General features: G+C 39.2%; 1 protein-coding gene across 1 annotated transcript; it reads left to right on the forward strand.

Annotated features, from left to right (window-relative positions):
* The first annotated feature begins 9,930 nt into the window (after positions 1–9,930).
* Positions 9,931–14,820, forward strand: LOC135204410 (serine/threonine-protein phosphatase 6 regulatory ankyrin repeat subunit B-like). Its single transcript, XM_064234623.1, has one exon. It carries the CDS (start codon positions 9,931–9,933, stop codon positions 14,818–14,820), a length of 4,890 nt encoding a protein of 1,629 aa, XP_064090693.1.
* The last annotated feature ends 8,657 nt before the right edge of the window (positions 14,821–23,477 follow it).

A 23,477-nucleotide genomic window follows, 5' to 3' on the forward strand; every position in this document is an offset into this window, starting at 1 on the left:
ATGCTTAAAATCTCTATCAGCAAACCATAAGAATCTTGTGAAATCTCTGTGATTTTCATTAATTCCTATTTTCAAGAAAGCTTTACTTATGTCTGCTACTGCAGCATATTTGTTCTGACGAAATTCAAGCAGCATATCTGTCAATTTCGTCGCCAGATTAGGTCCCGCATGTAAACAGTCATTGAGGGACTTTGCATGGTGAGACTCCTCACTACTTGCATTGAAAACTATCCTAATTGGAGTCGTAGCAGATTCCTTAAAAACTGGGTGGTGACGTAAATAATGATTAATGCCATCAACTGGATCAAAGGAGTTATCTTCTAACTTTACCTCCTCAATAAATCTAACTTAAAATACTCATCTAAAACAGACTGATATTGATCAAACATGGACTGGTTGAGGACTGAAAGGTTGCTCGTTAAGTGAATATAATTGACCTAAGGCTTTTCTATAACCCGTATAGGGTCTGGCATCGCTCTTAAATGGCAAATCAATTGTATATTTGTTATCAGTCTTTACAATAGTCTCATCGAAATGTTCAATCGCTGCTTGATCGTTATAGGATCGTGCATCCTTCCCGATGCCGATTGTATCTAATGACCACAGTCTAGAAATATCCTCACCGTCAAGAGGATTTACAGAAGCAGTGACTCTCGAGCAAACTATACTCTGTTTACTTATTACAGATCTTACATTTTCATCATCACTGATAACATTACAAGCCCAACTGTGGTATAAGGCCCCCCCCCCCGCCAAAAATAACAGCACCGGCGGTGCTACCAAGCCAAACATACATCATCATAATTTATCGTGACAATACACAAATGCATTATAATAATCAGCACCAATAATCAAACCTATATCACTGAGGGTATCTGATTCAATATTCTTATCTGACAGTTTAACAATCGCAGATACACGTTGTGTAGACCAGGTGTGTGGATGGAAGTGTTAACATGATTACAAACAACTGCATTTAATTTGATACGTTTGGTACCTGCTCGCACCATTACTCTTACTACATCAAACATTTTAGTTTCAACATTATCTCCAAACGGAATTAATGTAAGTTCCCCTTGTTTTATGGTCACTAAGTTCAATTTCTCAACAACATCTGGGTTAATGAGCGTTCTTTGAGAACCGCTGTCTAAAAATGCTCGAACCGGGATCCGATTCCCATCATTACTCAATAGAAGGGTGGATGTCGGTAACGCTGTCGGTCGAAGAGATGCGACATTTTTCACAGTTACTTGATTACTGTTAACATTATTCTGAGAATGACTCTGATTACTCGTGGCCGCAGATTTCTGACTAGTCCTGAAACTAGGCTGCGATTGAGCTGTTTCTATAGGCTTATTATCAACTCTACTACGACCTGATTTGGTGCTAGAAGGTTGCTGAGACGAATTTAAATTGACGCTCGTAGAATTAGGTAATAGTCTAGCACATAAGAATGTATGATGTTTACCATTACAGTTAAAACAATATGTCTTACTCTTACTATTACATCCAAATAAACGATGACCCTTTCGTAAACAACCAAAGCATAGTTGTAATTCATTGATACGAGCTCTTCTAGTCTCTAAAGTATTGTATTTCGTGCATACCTTACCGCTGTGTTCGCCTTGACAAAGACAACAAGAAAAAGTTATTTTCTTAGGGGTATTTCTAACATTAGTTCTGAAAGCACTACTAGGCGAGTTAGCTTGACGCTCGTTTTTCGAACTCGTGTTACGATCCTTGCCACTCTTAACTGGGTTGGACGGTGATGGCGTGGGGTTATGCATATTACTTCTACCTAAACGCTCAAGTTAATTAAAATTTTCAATGCCCTTTTTCAATTGATCTACACTGAGTTCACAAGTATCATATCTCTGATACAAGGCTTGCAATGTTTCCTTGGATAAACACCGCTTGATAATTGCTTTCTCATTAGAATCGCCGCTCGTAATACCTGGTAAAGCGTCTAACTGATGAACGATTGTTAGGAACAATCGTTTGCCGATTGTTCCCTTGGTGGATTGTTGCCTCCTTTGTTTTTGTTTTTTTTAATTGCTGGCGAGTTGACGTCTGGTGGATGGCGTCAAACGTGGTAAGTCAGGTTCTGGAGGGCAGAACAACCAGCCAGGTTCAGAGCGGCAGAGAGGCAGAGTCTTGGCAGCAGAGCAGCGGAGAATATCTGAGGACGAGTTGGTAGTTTGGATCAACCCTGTCGTGAACGTCCAGTGGTCGAGGAGGACCTCCATACTGTATCTGAGGTCGAGATGGTTGTTGTATCAACTCTGTCTTGATCGCCTAGCATTCGAGGAGGATGTCCATATTGTCTCCAAGGACGAGGTGGTTGTCGTATCGGCTCTATCTTGATCGTCCGGCATTGGACTGTTGTCCTCATTGTTTGAGGAAGTGTTCCCCGTTTTGCTCTGAGTATCATTATGCCGCTTCAGTGTTAATTTTAATTATTTATTATGCTGCCTGATTTTGTATGTGTATTTATGTACTGCACTGCTTTTTCATTTATACCGTGGTCCTTTTATATATGTTTTTTTATTAGTTATGCTGCTTATGAAATTGTTTGTTGAATTGTGCAAGAATCACTTAATTGGATTATTACTGTTGCTGCCTTTATTTAATTCATTGTGTATGTTTATTTTGTTTATCACTGGACCTGACTCACTTTATATTTTGTATATAATAAACTAATATTCAGGTAACTTTTTTTTGGTTTTGTTATGCTCCTCCCTCCTTTGTTTGTCACCTGTCGTCAGTCACTACGGCCCAATTGCTTATTTTTAAGAACCTGTCGATCTCGAGAGTCGAGATCGTAATAACGATGCTATTCCATATCATAAGGAAATCCATCAGTTACTCTGCATCATGCTCAGGGTGCGGTAAACTTAACAGCCGATTTCTTAAGTTCTCTTCTAATTTCCCAACGTTGGAAAAACGAGTTTTCAGTATGTTTATCGCTGCACTAAAATTAGCTGGAGTTATAGCTAAACCCTCAACAGTTTCGTTTGCTTTACCCTTAAGATAACTATTCAGCATAGTAAACTTGATGACATCATTCATGTCCTGCCTATCATGAATAACTGCTTTAAAAACAGTCCAAAAAGGATACCACTGCTCAATTTTGCCATCAAAAGTAGGTATCGTAATATGAGGCAACTTAGGTTGTGGAATACTAGAGGTAGCAGGCACCGCAGGTGTCGGATTAACAGGTGTGGGCGCGGGTGTGGGTGCTGCTAACCGATCGGTGAGTTTGGAGATTTTGTTGTCCGCGCTAGAGAGGTAACCGTTAGTCCTCGTTATAGCATTTACTAATTCACGACCCTTAATCTCCTTATAATATTCAGAAGCGTTAGTGAATCAGCTGCTTTCTGAAGGGATCCTAAACACAGCTTAATTACTGCTGTAGACAACTGTTCAACACGTTTTACCTCATTCAAACGTCGTTCGATTTCACTTTTAGCAGCCTCATTCAAAATGAGTGCATTACTACAATTGTCTGCATCCATGGTGAAAATTTTAAGGCAAAATCACCTTACAAAACATACAAAGTTGACAATAACAATTACAATATAAATCTCAATAATATCGAAGTAACAACACTTCCTCGAAAAACACTGATACACAGAAAAACATTCAAGTTAACAATCTGTGTTCTACAAAAATAATACTGGTCAATACTGTATTACAAAACTTATTCAAAAGTCAAATTGCAATGAGACAGAAGAATACACATCGTCTCGTTACATCTCAATACTTATATGTGAACCCCATCTACCTTCAAAAAAGGAGAATGACACTCACCTAGTTGTCGACCTTTTATCTTAGGTTGTCGTGTGTGTGTGTGTGGTTGTTCAAAAAACTATATGCCAGCATAAAATGACTCTAACTGAGGGAAAGGGGCTGTAAACAATCCAATAACAAACGATGGTGATATAGAATGATCTGATTCCAAGTTACAAAGGTTCAAAATAATGTGTTCAGTATCCAGAATAACCAATTCGGAAGTGTTTAAACATCCGGTTCGAAGGACCAACAAGGGAGAGAAGCTGTGGCGAAAAAGATGGACTTATAGTGGACTGTATTATATGCTTAACGTTGCTACTTGGTCAAAAACCGCTAAAAGCCTTACATAACAACTCCACAAAACTGCGGTTTCTAAATTACGGGGAGATATCTCTCAGCCCAATTCATTATTAACGAGGATAACACACCAATATCATTAATGAATAACACCACAATTTAGTACTTTCACTTACTGAGCAGTCCGTGAAGACATGAACTCAGATTATAAATTGCTATACGAGATACGACGAGAGGTACGCGCCTCTCTCTCTCTCTCTCTCTCTCAAAATGTTGCAAGTACTCACGGGTTGATTTTCAGACCTTAGAGGACCGCTGCGTTATCTCGTTTCTAAAAGTTATTTGCATAACCTTACAGTATGAACACAATAAAGGTTTATCAGACCAATTCATATTCACCATCCACAAAACTGAAACATATGAAAAATGAAATAAAATCGAGGGATATTGAAACGCATTTGATAAATGTAAAGTTAAAATTAATTTAATAACTAAAAGTTAAACATATCAAAGAGTAATAACATATAAGTGACAAATGAAATTAATCACTCAAGGGGAATTGCAAATCAATGGCACTCAAATGAAACAAATTACGACAAAATTCAAAGAATCAGGGCAATCGCCCTTTCTAAATCCACACACACATCACTACGCAACACTGGATAACAGGACACCTCAAAAGTTGAGCCAAGAAGCTGTTCGTTCCGTCCTGCATTCGGGTTTTGTTGGGGAAAAGAGACAAGTTATACAATTACCACGAATGCAGAACTGACTTACAAGGTTTTCATGAACATAAAAAACTCTACAATAATGATCAAGTTCGTTGTCAAAAATAAATTCCAAATATAATAGTGTGCAACTTCAACATATTTATTAAATGTAGTGAATTAATTGGTGGTGTGTGTCAGTACTATTTTGGGCGATATCACGCCGATTCAGTGTACTACGCACATACGCATACACACCACTAAAGGGGCATGCAAAGGAGCAATCAGTGGGGCGAACTACTACCCTTCCTTTCCCCTCCCGATCTCTTGACCTCTCCTAATGGCTTCTCTGGCGAGAGGCACAAACAAGACCCAATAACACCTTCCATTCTTACCATATGTGATATGCGCAATATACCCACCAGGACCAATTTCATATATATATGGACAAATGAATTATCATAACTAAAACAGTAATCATACTGCGTTACTAAAACGTCAGCTACTGACATTTATGTCAAAAGACTTTGTGTTTATGTAAAACCATCTTTTCGGTGCTAACCGCACCTCAGATACTACATACCCACATGCTAGAACATGGCAAAATCAGATAAAATAAGGTTGAGAGTGGCATTCTCGAGTAGATGTGGTTCTTTCACCCTTATTATGTCATGCAATATAGACGTACACATCTTTACAAACTATATGGGCATGCGAATATATTTGGTTTTCACATGAATACAAATACAGTAACATAGTTTCTCTGTCGATTACCTGACAGACGGCAATACGCAGCGAAAATCAGTCAATAATTTCTTATGAGACAGACACTAGTAACTATAATAAGAGACGTAGCACGGAAACAAGTGAATACACAAAAACATTAGAAAATAAAATCGTTGAGAGATGAATTCCTCACACGTCCCCCCGCCGCCCACAAAAAAAATATGCATCTGTACGCGTGAGTATTTGTAAATGCATTCAGTCTATCAACGATCAGAAACCTAGCCTTCAAATGTTCAGAGAAAGAGCACAAACAGTGGAAGATGAAGGAGGAGGCTGAGGTCTGCTCATCAGGCGAGCTACTTGCAATGAAGTAGTAGTGGTACCAGCGTAAGCTGAGGTCGCAGGAAGGAAGGAAGGAAGGAAGGAAGGAAGGAGGAGGAGGAGGAGGAGGAGGGAGGAGGAGGAGGAGGAGGAGGAGGAGGAGAGGAGGAGGGACGTGCAATGATAATAATCTTCAACACCAACAAAAGATAAGACGAGATGTGGATTGGCAGGAGGAGGAGGCTCTTCTGCCCATGAAGCTCCACCAGCTTTGAAAGGGAAAAGGAGCGGAATGTGGGAAAAAATATGCCTATGACTTAAATACACACAATCAATCCAACGACCAGATGCGACGACGGGGGAATACTTTCAAAGTCGAAATCTAATGGGCGAGTGAAGAAGAAACGAAGAACGAAGACTGTCCGTAGATCACACTGAGCAGAGACATCACTTCTCTCGTTTCCCGAACCTGACCATGGTAGAACAACCGATTCTGTGACACAACAAGAGACTAATACGGCAACACTGCCTGAGAGAGAGAGAGAGAGAGAGAGAGAGAGAGAGAGAGAGAATACTGTATGCTCATCTGTATAAAGATATGACAAAGACAAGAAACCAACCATATATATATATTCCTGCATCAAGGAGCAATAATGTATACACATTAATGTGTGACTAGTAATGTTTCAAATGTAGGTTTGGTCATTCGTGACCATTATTAGAAATAATTAAAAACTTTTCTCTAATTATTGTTGCTAAATAAAACAAACATTACCCATGCATCTGATGTCTAGGCCCATCCCTTACGACGCACCTGATTGGCTGCTGTTAATAAGCCAATCACCGGGCTGGAAACTCTCCTCAGTTTTTCTCGAGAGTTCACATAGGCAGGATGTAGTGTGTTCCACCTCTCCTGAACGATACTTTTGGACGACGTTTATCCTTCAGGAGAGGTGAAACATACTACATCCTGCCCACGTGAACTCTTTCGAGAGAGACTGAGGAGAGTTTCCAGCCCTGTGATTGGCTTATCAACAGCAGCCAATCAGGTGCGTAATAAGGAACGGACCTAGACATCAGATGCATGGGTGATGTTTGATTTACCCAGCAACAATAATTAGAGAAAAGTATTTATTTATTTCTAATAATAATGTATATATATATCTATATATATATATATATATATATTATTAGAAATAATAAAATAAATTATTCTAATTATATATATATATATATATATATATATATATATATATAATTAGAAATAAATAAATACTTTTCTCTAATTATTGTTGCTGGGTAAATCAAACATCACCCAGTGCATCTGATGTCTAGGTCCGTTCCTTATTACGCACCTGATTGGCTGCTGTTGATAAGCCAATCACAGGGCTGGAAACTCTCCTCAGTCTCTCTCGAAAGAGTTCACGTAGGCAGGAGTGTAGTATGTTTCACCTCTTTACCGGTATATATAATATATATAATATATATATAGATATATATATATATATATATATATATATATATAATATATATGTGTGTGTGTGTGTGTGTGTGTGTAATGGGATATTTCCCCATTATTTATTTGGTAAACGTGTAACTCGAGCGTCAAGGCAAACTAATACACACAGCCTCTCTCTCTCTCTCTCTCTCTCTCTCTCTCTCTAAAGGTAAAGAAAAATGAGAGAGTTGCATCATAAGAAAATACATTTATTAACAATGAACAAATAATGAATTAATCAAGTCTTACAGACTAACTTACTTCAAGTTACCCCACTATCAAAATGTCTAAACAGTAAATGTAGTCACACCAAAATGTCTATTTCCATCGGGACTCCCTTTCGGTCCCCCCATTGCCAGAACCGTCTGTTTCAAAGACACGAGAAACACATCCCATAAGTACACACACAAGTTTAAAGACAAAGTTAATAAAATGGAACATCTTACAAGATATCAAACAAGCCATCCCTTTGGCTAAAGTAATTAAACTCACCCATGCAGCCGGACTATTTCGCACACTTAATAAAAAACCACTCCGAAGAGCACCACGGCATCCTGCCTTTCTCTCGAAGACACCTCTATCAAATTCCCCCATAGACTTGGGTATCCAACATTATTAAAGGAAGAGGCGCACACGCACATACGAACGCACACTTCGTTAACGCCTCACACTTACTGGCCGCAACCAGTTTCCCAAAGGCACTTTGAGAAGAGTGTTCATGAACTTAGTACATTGTCTTGTCTAACTAAGCAGTTTTATGTCACGCCACCCATAGAAACTCATTGTTCAGCTTTCTCGGGTCGTTGCTTCTGCTCTGTTCTTCACATTCCATAGGTCATAGCGAACATATTGGCAATATATTCATATATATATATGTATATATATAAAATATATATGTATATATATACATATATTATATATATATATATATATATATTATATATATATAGATATCTATATATATATATATATATATATATATATATATATTCTCAAGGAAACAAGGGAGACATCTTCTGGTAGTTTAAAAAGGCTTTATTGAACGACGTTTCGGGGTCCAGCCCCATCATCACGGCTGTAAAAATAATTAATACACATAAAACATAATAAAAAGACTCATCCTAATAACCAACATACATTTAAAATTCACAGAAAACCTACTACAATGCTAAGAAAATTACCATATCAAGTGAAGGAAAGAAGACGAGTAACCAGAAGAAGAAGGAAAGGTTCCAAATAAATATAGTTATGCCAGGTAAAGAGGGGTAGTGGTAGTTTGGTTGTTTAATTTTGGAACTATTGTTTTTATGGAAAGCGATTCGAAGATAGCAAGCTCTTGAGGAGAAGCCCGTGTATTGATTTTGAAGTGTTTGTATTCTACATTAAATTTGCATTTTTTAATGTTCTCGAATGTTCGAGAATTCTGGTGAAGACAACTGGACGCCTGTTCTATAACTCACCCCCCTGTGGCAATCAATGCGGACTTTAAGATGCCTACGTGAGGCCCCGACATAATTTCCCAAACTACATTTGGGACACGAAAATAAAATTAGACCTCATTGGAAGTCAGAAGAGGGCTCAGTTTTTCTTTATATCTAAATAAAGACCCAATAATAATTAATGGGTTTCTTACGATTAGTTGGCCTTTTATGGCCGGACAATGTTCAGTAAACGGAATAATGACTAGAAATCAATAGTCCGAAGCAGCGGTTCCATAAGTAGTAACTTGAATGATCTACGGCATTGAGACATTTAGTCTTGTTTATTATTCAGAGCTTCTCTCTCTCTCTCTCTCTCTCTCTCTCTCTCTCTCTCTCTTCTCTCTCTCTCCACAAATTTAGAGGAAATCCACAACAAGAAAGCAGATATCCACACTCCCTTGTATATGACACAGCCACACCTCCACCGCATATCCACACTCTCTTTTGTGTGTGTGTGTGTGTGTATTATATATAACATATGGCATTTCCATCGAAGTAGTCTGTAGCAAGCAAAAAACCCATATGGAAGGAGAGATGTCGTCCTTTCAAAACATGAAAAATAAATCAGGGGAAAATTACAATTCCTCCCCACTACAACAATCGAGGGTATTTCAGTTGCAAACAATTTCAGCTTCTGTGGGGCCAAAGGTAACAAAACATCATACTCTTGGACACACTCTTAGTGAGGACTTTTGACACTAGGATTCAACACAGTTCGATTTACCAGGATGCATAAAACTATATAACCTTTTTGTCATGTGTCAGACTAACAATTATCTCCGCAGGTCCTGGGCACCTTCTGGATGCAGCCTACAAGGAAGATGCTGCTGCTGCGGCTGTGAAGATGTTCCAGGTACGTGCACATGCAGACATCAGGTTTCTTGTTGGAGTTGATAACCTTGCACCTTCAGGGTTGCACCTTTATGGGAAGAAGAAGATCTTGGGGCATTCTTATTAGTGGATCATCCAACAGTTAGGTTGGGTTAGGTAAGGTAACGTAGAACAGGTTAGGCCAGGTTCAGTAACCTAGATCAGGCACCGAACAAATACCGGAAGCATTAGATCTTATGTCACTTTTCATTTTAGAATTCACTGTTCATAAATAGTCATGGAGATACTCAGAGAAACCGTTGCTAGCATAGGTGCTATAGACGAAAATGGTCGCACAGCATTACACAGAGCTGTTGAATCTAACAATGTTAGTGTAGTTCAGGAACTTATTGAGAGTGGGGCTACAGTAGATGTTCATGACAATAAAAAATGCACTCCTTTGCATCTTGCAACAATTAAGGGATATATTCCGATAATGAAAACGCTTATTCAAGCAAATGCAGGTATATATAACATTGATACTTATGGCAATATGGGTGCTCATGATGCAGCATTTGGTGGGAAATGTGATGTCATCACTGTTATGCTAGAGTCGGGGTTTGATGTAAACTGCAAAAATAAAAAAGGAAATACAATGCTTCATTTAGCGGCTTTAGAAGGTCACAGAGAATTAGTGCAACTCTTGATCAGTAAAGGGGCAAATGTCAATGAAAAATGCGACATGGGTCACACACCATTACATCACGCTGTTGAATCTAACAATGTTATTGTAGTTCAGGAACTCATTGAGAGTGGGGCTACAGTAGATGTTCATGACAATAAACAATGCACTCCTTTGCATCTTGCAACAATCAAGGGATATATTCCGATAATGAAAACTCTTATTCAAGCAAATGCAGGTATATATGACATTGATACTTATGGCAATATGGGTGCTCATGATGCAGCATTTCGTGGGAAATGTGATGTCATCACAGTTCTGTTAGAGTCAGGGTTTGATGTAAACTGCAAAACTAAGGAAGGAAATACAATGCTTCATTTAGCGGCTTGCAAAGGTCACAGTGAATTAGTGCAACTCTTGATCAGTAAAGGGGCAAATGTCAATGACAAAGGCAACATGGGTCGCGCACCAATACACAGAGCTGTCGAATCTAACGATGTTGGCATAGTTCAGGAACTCATTGAGAGTGGGGCTACAGTAGATATTCATGACACTCAACAATGCACTCCTTTGCATCTTGCAACATATTGGGGCTATATTCCAATAATGAAAACTCTTATTCAAGCACATACTGATATTTATAGTACTGACATATGTGGCGACATGGCTGCTCATGTTGCAGCTAAATATGGAAAAAAAGATTCTTTAGAGTATCTTTTAGGATTAGGGTTTGATGTAAAATGCAAAACCAAAAGAGGAAACACATTGCTTAATTTAGCCACCTCGAAAGATCACAGAGAATTAGTGCAACTCTTGATCAGCAAAGGAGCAAATATAAGTGACCAAGGTTGTTATGGTTACACGGCATTACATACAGCTGTTCAGTCTAACCATGTTAGTTTAGTTCAATACCTCATTGAGCTTGGAGCTGAGGTAGATGCTGAAAACGGTATGCTACAAACTCCTTTGCATATTGCAGCAATGATGGGGCATATGCCCCCACTGAAAACACTAATTCAACAAAATGCTTATATTTATAGAATCGATATGTGCGCTAATACATGTGCTCATGATGCAGCCTTTAAAGGGAGATGTGATGTTATAGAGAATATGATAAAGTCGGGGTTAGATGTAAACTACCCAACCAAAATAGGAATTACATTGCTTCAATTAGCGGCTTATAAAGGTCACCTTGAATTGGTGAAACTCTTGATCAGTAAAGGGGCAAATGTGAATGACAAAGACATACATGGTTATACAGCATTAGATGCAGCTGAAGAATCGAACAATGACAGTATAGTTCAATACCTCACTGAATCTGGGGCTACGGCAGATGATCATAAGAATAAACCACCCGCTCAGCATCTTGCGGAATTTAGAGGAGACATTGTAGTATGGCAATCACTCAAACAGGATAATACAGATATATATAATTTACCAAATTATGGCGATATGGGACCTCATGCAGCAACTATTCACGGCAAATATAAGACAATTGAGTTTATGATAGAGTCAGGATGTGATGTAAACTGCAAAAATAAAGGAGATACAATGCTTCATTTAGCAGCTTGGAAAGGTCACAGAGAATTAGTGAAACTCTTGATCAATAAAGGGGCAAATGTCAATAACAAAAACAACAATGGTCACACACCATTACATTACGCTGTTCAATCTAACAATGTTGGTGTAGTTCAGGAACTCATTGAGAGTGGGGCTGCAGTAGATGTTCATGACAATCAACAAAGCACTCCTTTGCATCATGCAACAGTTAAGGGATATATTCTGATAATGAAAACTCTTATTCAAGCAAAAGCTGAAATATACTACGAAAATGAAACTTATAAAGATATGGGTGATCATAATGCAGCATTGGGTGGGAAATGTGATGTCATTAATGTTCTGTTAGAGTCGGGGTTTGATGTAAACTGCAAAACTAAAGAAGGAAATACAATGCTTCATTTAGCAGCTTGGAAAGGTCACAGAGAATTAGTGAAACTCTTGATCAGTAAAGGGGCAAATGTCAATGACAAAAACAACAATGGTTGGACAGCATTACATGCAGCCGTTGCATCTAACAATGTTAGTTTAGTTCAGGAACTCACTGAGAGTGGGGCTACATTAGATGTTCATGACAATCAACAATGGACTCCTTTGCATCTTGCAACATATTTGGGATATATTCCGATAATAAAAACTCTTATTCAAGTAAATGCAGATATATATAATTTTAATACTTGTGGCAATATGGGTGCTCATAATGCAGGAATTGATGGGGAATGTGATGTCATCACAGTTCTGTTAGAGTCAGGGTTTGATGTAAACTGCAAAAATAAAATAGGAAATACAATGCTTGATATAGCAGCTTCAAAAGGACACAGAGAATTAGTGCAACTCTTGATCAGTAAAGGGGCAAATGTCAATGACAAAGGCAACATGGGTCGCACACCATTACATGCAGCCGTTGCATCTAACAATGTTAGTTTAGTTCAGGAACTCATTGAGAGTGGGGCTACAGTAGATGCTCATGACAATCAAAAATGCACTCCTTTGCACCATGCAACTTATTTGGGATATATTCCAATAATGAGAACTCTTATTCAAGCAAATGCAGATATATATGACATTAATACTTACGGCAATATGGGTGCTCATGATGCAGCAGTGGGTGGGAAATGTGATGTCATCACAGTTATGTTAGAGTCAGGGTTTGATGTAAACTGCAAATCTAAAGAAGGATGTACAATGCTTCATTTAGCGGCTTGCAAAGGTCACAGTGAATTAGTGCAACTCTTGATCAGTAAAGGGGCAAATGTCAATGACAAAGGCACCATGGATCGCACACCATTACATGCAGCTGTTGAATCTAACAATGCTAGTGTAGTTCAGGAACTCATTGAGAGTGGGGCTACAGTAGATGTTCATGACAATCAACAATGGACTCCTTTGCATCTTGCAACATCTTTGGGATATATTCCGATAATGAAAACTCTTATTCAAGCAGATGCAGATATATATGACATTGATACTTATGGCAATATGGGTGCTCATGATGCAGCATTTCGTGGGAAATGTGATGCCATTAATGTTATGTTAGAGTCGGGGTTTGATGTGAACTGCAAAAATAAAAAAGGAAATACAATGCTTCATTTAGCGGCTTGGAAAGGTCACAGAGAATTAGTGCAACTCTTGATCAGTAAAGGGGCAAATGTCAATGACAAAAGCGACATGGGTCACACACCATTACATGCAGCTGTTGAATCTAACAATGTTAGTGTAGTTCAGGAACTCATTGAGAGTGGGGCTACAGTAGATGTTCATGACAATCAACAATGCACTCCTTTGCATCTTGCAACAATTAAGGGATATATTCCGATAATGAAAACTCTTATTCAAGCAAATGCAGATATATATGACACTGATACTTATGGCAATATGGGTGCTCATGATGCAGCATTGGATGGGAAATGCGATGTCATAACAGTTATGTTAGAGTCGGGGTTTGATGTAAACTGCAAAACTAAAGAAGGAAATACAATGCTTCATTTAGCGGCATTAGAAGGTCACAGAGAATTAGTGCAACTTTTGATCAGTAAAGGGGCAAATGTTAATGACAAAGGCAACATGGGTCGCACACCATTACATCACGCTGTTGAATCTAACGATATTAGTGTAGTTCAGGAACTCATTGAGAGTGGGGCTACAGTAGATTTTCATGACAATCAACAATGCGCTCCTTTGCACCATGCAACATATTTGGGATATATTCCGATGATGAAAACTCTTATTCAAGCAAATGCAGATATATATAACATTGCTACTTATGGCAATATGTGTGCTCATGATGCAGCATTGGGTGGGAAATGTGATGTCATCACAGTTCTGATAGAGTCGGGGTTTGATGTAAACTGCAAAAATAAAAAAGGAAATACAATGCTTCATTTAGCAGCTTTAAAAGGTCACAGAGAATTAGTGCAACTTTTGATCAGTAAAGGGGCAAATGTTAATGACAAAAGCAACATGGGTCACACACCATTACATCACGCTGTTGAATCTAACGATGTTAGTGTAGTAGAGGAACTCATTGAGAGTGGAGCTACAGTAGATGTTCATGACAATGAACAATGCACTCCTTTGCATTTTGCAACAATTAGGGGATATATTCCAATAATGAAAACTCTTATTCAAGCAAATGCAGACATATATGACATTAATACTTATGGCAATATGGGTGCTCATGATGCAGCAGTGGGTGGGAAATGTGATGTCATTAATGTTATGTTAGAGTCGGGGTTTGATGTAAACTGCAAAAATAAAAAAGGAAATACAATGCTTCATTTAGCGGCTTGCAAAGGTCACAGTGAATTAGTGCAACTCTTGATCAGTAAAGGGGCAAATGTCAATGACAAAGACAACGAAGGTCGCACAGCATTAAATGTAGCTGTTACACCTAACAATGTTAGTTTAGTTCAGGAACTCACTGAGAGTGGGGCTACAGAAGATGTTTGAAGCAATGAATGATATAATCACCTTCTCTGTTTGCGACAACATAGGGAATGATACACATTTATAGGAAACAAGATGCCCAATTATAGGAAATAGATGCCCATTTATAGGAAATAAGATACCCATTTATAGGAAATAAGATACCCGTTTATAGGAAATAAGATGCCCACTTATAGGAAATAAGATGCCCACTTATAGGTAATATGATGCCCATTTATAGGAAGTATGAAGTCCATTTGTAGCCGATATGATGTCCATTTATAGAAAATAGATATCCATTGATAGGAAGTAGTTGTCCCTTCATGGGAACTAAGAGGTCCATTGATATTAAAGAACAGAAGGCAGCAGAAGGCAAGGTTATCTATCAACAACAATGCAGAAACTTCTTCTTCTGCCGCCTGCTGCATGCATCTGCCGGTGTCTTTTGGTACGTCACACGCTGCAGGCAACCTCTCAGCAGCAGCAGCAGCTGCAGCAGCTGTGACGGTGCTTCTGGTGTTGGCTGCCTCTGCACAAGGAGGCTAAGAGGGCTGCCCATCCGCCAAGGAGAAGCTGGGATCTGTCTCTCTCTCTCTCTCTGGTCCTTCCACAAGTTGCCTGGTGAGTAACAGGAACGTTCTGGTCTCCCTCCAGCATGGTTATATATAGTTCTCACGCCCTACGCACACAATATCTGTGAACAGATGTGCAGAATTGCAGGTGCACACACATCAGCCGGGTTTTGTGTGTTGTAAACGCTTATTGCACAAATGCTCTCGCATACGCTGATACAATACATGACATGCTATATTTCTGTTAGTGTGCTTCAATATCTGGGCCTCAGTCACTTCTGCTACCATTACTTCTTTTGTTTGTTTCTGCCTGCATTATGTTCATAGGTGCCTTCGGTGAGTCTCTCGAGACACTACTCATTCACATGGTCAGGGTCTTTTGGCAGAGGATTCAACTGCAGACCACAAACAGTTTGCAAGTAGTACCCGAGGAGATATCACCGAGGTGCCAATGTCTCTGAATGGTTCAGAAAGAAGCCACTGCAGAACACCGAGTTTAAGTGAGTCAGTATAAAAACAGGAGTTTTCAACCTGAAAGAAGGTGAAGAGGACTTCGGTGAACATCGAAAACCTCTGCTTGATATTTATTCACTTAAACTTAAGTTTTATGTGGTGACTTTTTCTCAGCCACTCAAGAATAACACGAAGAATGTGTCTTGAATACTAACTAATGTTTTTTTTTCTGCTTTGTCTCCTCTTCTAACAGGTGCCACTTAACCTCAATGCAGGTCCAGATGCAGAAGCAAGGCCCCCAGTTCCTTTCACAGACCGATCTGGATTCTGCAAAGGTCCATTCCCGGTTTCTAGTTTGTCTCTTTATTTAGAAACCACAGACAACTACAGCAAGGGACAAGAGACCGAGATGAGGGACAACTACAGTTTGAAGGTAAAGTTGAATCAACAAAAATTTAGTACTAAGTCTTTGGCGGTGAATTGCCATTTGAAATGACTCAGTTCTTACCACACCTCAATAAAGAGGCAAGATTAAAGACTCACAGATAACGGGAAGATATAGTTAGCTGCTGGGCATCTGTCTACAAACAATAGGATATTTTAGTGGCAATGAAAGAATTTTGTGAAAATGGGCCTTACAAATTACCAGCAAATTGGTCCCACAGTATGGGGTGCTTGATGCTTAGCCTTTCTCTCTCTCTCTCTCTCTCTCTCTCTCTCTCTCTCTCTCTCTCTCTCTCTCTCTCTCTCTCTCTCTCTCTCTCTCTGTAAATGAAATTGAAATAGACATTACATTTATGCAATTTGGTGTTTTTCAGTTAGTAAGCCATAGGCTGGTATATTTCTGGTTCTTCCCAGATGTTAAAATATTTTGGTGGGTTCCCCAGATCTTGGAACCTTCAGACAGTCCTGAGAATACGAGTCCCCTTAGGAGGTCATGAGCCACTATGACAACAATATACCAGGTGTGGTTTAGGAAGAATTGTTCTGGAAATGAGCAACATCAGAGATTATTTCTGAATAATAGCTTGTGTTTTTTTTATGCTTGATAGGCTTGACTTAAATTTTTGAGTGTGAAATATCCAGTCATATTGCTGATCCAAGAGCTGTTGAACCCCCAAAACCTCCAGCTGTTTCACTGATGAATGATGGGAGCCAAATTTGAATGCCCAAGAATTCTTCTAGACACGTCATGTATTCTCTCCTCCATTTCACTAATTTGATAGGGATCACCGAAGGTGTCCACAGACGATCTCCCTAAGCTTTATGCATCTCCGCTATTTTCAGGATTGCTGCTGCTAGATTTCTGGGTGATTCCTGGGAATGGCCAGCCTCTGGGGAAGCAGCCCAACATCCAATATCTGGTGTCTGCAACCTGTCCCCACCTGCCCATGAGTTGTTCGGGACAGAAGTCATCTCCTAAAGTCCAGGAAGACGACACATCAGCTGAATGTGACATTTAAAAGATAATCACAGAAACTCTTGAAGACAACTGGACAAGTCTTACAAAAAAGCTGAGATTAGAGGCAACAGATAGTAGGTTTTAGTGATAGTAGGTTTTAGTCTGGGTTCGAATCCCTCCCTCCCTCCTTCTCCAATGGTGAAATCAGTTCCCAGATACTTGGTTGTCATTGTGTGATAGTTCAGGCTAACGCTCTGTTGAACCCTTCAGTGTTGTTGTTGGTAGGAGGAGGCCTGCAGTGCTTCTCCTCCTCCTCCTCCATTCCGGAATAAATAAACAATTGAACACTCTCATTGTGGTGCCCATTTTTTAACTCAAGCTGTACAATGCGCCTCTGGAGTGCCTGACAAAAGTGAGAAAAAAAATCTGTGTGATCTGTGACGGGAAGAAACACTCGACAGTTCATTGATCAGAGACTTTCCAAATTCCCTCATTGCCATGGCGAGCGCTGCGGGGTGTTGTTGAATTGACTTTCTAGCTCTGAGGACGGTCGCTCAGGTTCTGTTACGGAGGAGTACGGACGGACGCATGAAAAACCTAGAACTTTCAACCTGCAGTTGGATTGTGAAAAGCTCATCATAAAGCTAGCGCAGGAGGTCTGGAGATCAGTACAGTACCGTCTCTGGTCTCCCCGCCCCAGAGTTCGTCTGGACTGGGGCTCCTTGGTGTGGTGACTGACCACCACAAGTCTATCTGTGCATATCAAATAACTAGTACTAGTACTCGGGCGATACAGAAGAAGAATCTGTACAAGCACACAATGAGGTTGGAAGTTCCCCCACTGACTGACTGACTGACAGACTGTGAGGAGAAATGACAAAGTGATGGGAGTGAAATGTCGTCATCATCAGCTACCGTCTCTCTTCCTCCTCCTTTTTCGTCCGGGTGTGACAATGCTCCGACTGAAGTGGCAGGTGGACACTTTTGTCCCATTCCAGTTATTTCCTTTCAAGTGCTTATCTATTTTATGCCATGCTTTGTGTGACATGTATATTAGACTATTACTAGTATGATCCTGATGTTGTCTCCTTCTTAGGTTTATATGTTTTATATATTACACATTCCTTGTCGTTTTGGAACGTGACTAGTGTTCCGGCTGAGCGGATATCATGTCGTTATGAGGTGTCATAGCAATGCAGTGTCTCTGTCTTTTTGTGACATATGACAACGAGCATTTTCATTTAGGACAAGGGAAATCAGTGGGTTATCTTTAATATATAGGCAGAACATAGTACATACTTACACCTGTATTGATTATACATGATATTGGTTATGTATGGATGTGTGAATGAATGAGGTACTTCCTGCAAACATCATGAGGTTGCAATTATCAAAACTGCAGCTTTTGTGATGGTCCACAGACACCACCCTGCTTACGAACGAGTTACTACGTTGAACTGCTCATTAAGTAGATTATACTGCATTTTTCTTCATGCCTATTCAAGTACAGTACGACAGAGAGTCATTACAGTTCTGTATGTTTCTTTCATACCAAACCACAACAGTACACTGTACGTACAGCAAGTTATGTACAGAACAGAATTTGAACTCCAGGGTCAAAGGGGAGCGCTCTGACAATAGTCTCCATTCTAATCACGTTCGTTTGGATCCGGAAGTTTGATTGGAAGTAGAGAATGTTCGAAAATAAGGTGTTGTTTCTGCTGTAAGAAGACCACCAGTGCATTCTGGTGGTTTATAGAGAACTTGACATTGTTGACTCAGGTTGGAACAAGAATTGGTTGCAGGCATTAACACTGGATTTCGAGTAAAACAAAATAAAATGAAATAAGACACCAAAACAAAGTGCAACAATTTTATTCGTCTTTTCTTACCTGCGTCGCATCTTTACGAACCCAGGTGAGGAAACTTTGATGACAACAAGACTTTTATGAACTTTCTTAGCGGCCAACTTAATGACTGCAGCTGGTTTTTGAAATCCAACTGTGCAAGTAAGATAAGAACGCTTGTAACTGACGAATGTATGGAGCGAATGATATATAATAAGCTGGCTTTGAATTGTATCAGTATTATTATTATTATTGTATTAGTAGCATTATTATTTTCATTATTATATTATTATTCAGAAGATGAAGAACTCTATTCAAATGAAACAAGAAGCCCATCAAAGGGGCCACTATAGAGGCCACTATAGACTTGAAATTCAAGAAGTTTCCAAAGAACGTTGTGGAGGTCATTCAAAAGAAGTAACAGAAGGTATTGAGAAATACAGAAGGTTGTTAGAAAACCAAATAAATCGACACATTAATAAATAACTAAATAAATATTTAAGTAAAATATTAAAACCCACGTTGAACTGTATCAGGGTAGTCATTCATGCATTGCACCTTCGCCCTTGAACTTCTTCAGTTCCAGCTGCACGACGTCTTCCAGGAGGCTTCTTGCTATATCAGTCCTCTAGTGTAATGTTGTAAAGGCTGGTTTTGAATCAATAAAAAAATTAAAAAATAAACTTCTTGTGTTCTTGGCCATGATCTTACCTACCTTACTCATGCAGGACACATCCCAGGGCATTCCAAGAAAGCGGGAATGGAATGCGGCAGTTTTGGCTTTCAGAGGAAGCGACTCGTTACAACACATATATTTGTAGTGAGTGAGGCAGATGTTTTATTACATTTTCATAAAGTGACAATTCTAAAGGAAACTAAAGGTGCTTCTTGTTCTCTGCTTAGTTATGACTAGAACAAAGGTCTAAGCATTTGCTTTGACACTGAATCTACGCCTATTGGCTCACAAAAGTGAGCCAGAGAGCAGTCTTTCTCGTAATGAATAACTTCAGCCCTTGTTATAGAATCAGCCCTTGCTCAGAAAGCTCGGTCAAAATACATCATTCTTAAAATTTTATTGCAATTCTGTAATCACAGTTTCGTAGTCACCACTGGGTTCTCTCTCCAGGGATCTATTTCTATGGCTCTTATTATTATTATTATTATTAAGATGAAACCTATTCATATGGAACAAGAAGCCCACCACAGGAGCCACTGACTTGAAATTCAAGGTTCCATAGAATACGATGGTCTTCTCCAAGAAGAAGAAGAAGAGGAAGAAGAAGAAGAAAGAGGAGGTAAAGGGAAATATCATGGTGTTCATTAGGAAGATGCAAGAAGAGGTCGAGGGAAGTGCAGAAAGAAGAGACTTCATTTATGAAAAAAAAAAAGTTATAAAGATGGCCGTGGCATGATTACCAGTGAATTAAGACTGTATTGCTGTTATTGAAGATCAAGGTGGCCTTATGCCGGCACGTAGTATCGCTCTTGGGGCAGCCCCTGAGTGAAGTTTCAATCCATAGAAGGGAAAATAAAGGTTTGACTTGAGAGACTGAATTTCACGGAGGAGAAATGTTACGAAACTCTACGGGAATCGCCATTCACATTTCAGTTAATAGGCCAACATGGGTGATTTCTTAGGTCGTTCAACAAAGATCTGGAAGGAAAGTTGATGATAAGGAAATGAAGCTGGAAGGAAAGTAGATGGAAATGGAAAGACAATTCCATGACTAAACCGAAGGAGATGATGAAGGTGACACATGAATGAATGAGGGAAGAGAATAAAAGAGAGTCTACGGGAAGAGTAAGATCAGTGATGATGCAGACAAATAACGAATAGGAGAAAGGGAAAGTTTCATGAGAAAACGAATGTATTTCGAAGCAATATGAAACTGAAACAATGTGTCAATAAGAATGATCAATAAGAACTTCATAGATAGGAGAAGTCTGGGTCTTCTACCCTTACTGTGAGGTAAGAGCAAAGAAGGTCCCCAGAACATGAAGAATATAATGGGGTCAGGAAAGGTCTGTCTGAGGTCACATGGCCGGAAGGTCGTGATGACGTCATAAGCTGTCAGGGGTCAGCGTCTGTGACCTTTCTCTTGCAAACGTGCTTTGAATCATCTGCTTTTAAAATTATACAATAGATTGGCAGTTCGTTGTACTACTCGGACCAAATGCAGGCAAGAAGGAAATACATACTTTTAACCATTTTCCTTTTCAGGATATTCTTTAAAGATAACCTTAATCCTTATTGTTCAAAATATGCAGTCGTATATTAACCTCCTAATCACGAATATGCAACAGAAATTCCTAATCATTGCAATGTCAGAAATCGAAGCTATAGCCCTGAGAAGGAATGGAAAAGGAAATTGAGAGTAGGTAGAGTTGAAAGGCGTCACAGAAGGAAACCCCAAAGCAGTTGAAGAAGCATTATGAGGAGGAGGAGGAGGAGGAGTTGAATTGTCAAAAGGTTCCTGACTCTCACCGGAGTCATTCATTGTCATACCTGGATTTTAGAATAAAAAGAACATCCTCTGATAAAAACCCCTTTGAATGAATACACGGCCATCATACACAACAGTAGCCTCTCGTGACTAGTTATTCAACCCCGCGTTCCACATCCACATGAATATCACCCATGTCTATATAAGTATCAGACGTATTATCAACCATGACACCCGTGTTAGTGTCAGTATGGTTCTAGGTCAATTGTGTTCTGGACAGTAGCTTTCGATACTCTTGGGAAGAAAAGGGATCACGAACAGTTGCAGAAAACCAAACACCGATGTTGTCAGGAGTCTATGATGCTCAAGGGTGTGTCAAAGACCGAGACAAATGCTAGATTGGTGAAAGTGATGGGCGTTCAGAGACATATTGCAGCTTGCCATTGCTGAGCACACTTGGGAGGATTCTGATCATGGCCTTGACTTCATCAGGGGAGGCAGAGTTATATACGTGCAAGAGTGCGGAGACAGGACCACTACGAGGAGGTCACTTTGAATGACAGACACCTCTGAGGAGAATACTGGGAGGATTCTGAACGATTTACTCTTGAGTGAAGATAAAATTTAAAAGCCCAAAACATGAAAAAATATTAATTAAATTTTATTCGTTTGTAATAAAATACCTAGTGAATATGTCTTTACTAAATATTGTCAATAAAAAAAATCAGAGAAAACGATGACAGACAAATAGACTGACAACAATTGACAAATACTTCCATCTCGCAACATTAAGTCTCTTCAAACCTGGGCAATGATAATGATGACAGATCTCTGCAAGACCCAACAATAATAATAATAATAATGATAATAAGAGGAGGCGATGGTCGCAAAAGTACTGAATCATCAAAATCAATAATGATATGATTTGCAAATCATTCACAAAACATAAAATGGAATATACACGTTCCCCCACCCCCTTCTCTCTCTCTCTCTCTCTCTCTCTCTCTCTCTCTCTCTCTCTCTCTCTCTCTCTCTCATATAAGGACACCTGCCCAAGCCAATCTACTTCAATAAGAGGTTGGGGATGAGTCCTGTGGAATGAAGGGGCAGAAAAAGGACTCAAAACAAAGACTAAAAAAAAGGTCTGAATGCGCCGTCACCACCTTATCAAATAATTCGTCACAAACCCTATGGAATGTGATCCCTGCAGTTTAATTTTGTTTTCTTTTTTTCGGTTTACGACGTCGGTTTTCTAAATCTAGAAATCAAGAAATAAAAGCATAATGTAAGGCGCAGCTATTCATAAGGGCCCATGGAATAAAAAAAAAACACGTTTAGGAGAAACGGTGAACCTCTGTGAATCTGCAATGGATAAAGAGAAGAGAGAGAGAGTCAATTGGTAAATTTGTGGAAGGGATAGAATCTGCATTGACTAATGCATCAATGCACTGCAGTTTGCGTCAAAGTAACTCGTCAGCTTTCGTTGCAAAAGGCGTTTCAAGTCTTTAGATTAATTCTAGTTTCATCTCCTGACCACGTTTTCAAAAGATTATGTATGGGAGATATTCCTTTCCGGTTTTGCAATTTGAAACTTAAAAAAAAAAAAAAAAAAAAAAAAAAAAAAAAAAAAAAAAAAAAAATATATATATATCTATATATATATATATAATATATATATATATATTATATATATATATATATATAATATATATATAAGGGAGGGGGGCCAATGGGAGTGGGCGGTACTGGCCCTTACGTAGGCGTCTCTCGCCCAATCAGAAAATAATTTCCCTATAAGAAGTGTCTCAGCGACCAATCATCGCGCGCCGTGCAAACCGCCTGGAAGGATCCCAGGCAGCCAGTCTTATCCAAAACAACACCAGCCGTGATTGCTGTATTGGTAAGTGTGCAGTATTCTCTAGTAACAGTATTTCCATAATTTTTTTTTTTTTTTTTTTTTTTC

Source organism: Macrobrachium nipponense, chromosome 47 (genome assembly GCF_015104395.2).
Source record: "Macrobrachium nipponense isolate FS-2020 chromosome 47, ASM1510439v2, whole genome shotgun sequence".
NCBI lineage: Eukaryota > Metazoa > Arthropoda > Malacostraca > Decapoda > Palaemonidae > Macrobrachium > Macrobrachium nipponense.

Excerpts from the sequence above, each read along its gene's own strand:
- LOC135204410 (XM_064234623.1), top strand. The coding sequence starts at position 9,931 with ATGGAGATACTCAGAGAAACCGTTGCTAGCATAGGTGCTATAGACGAA.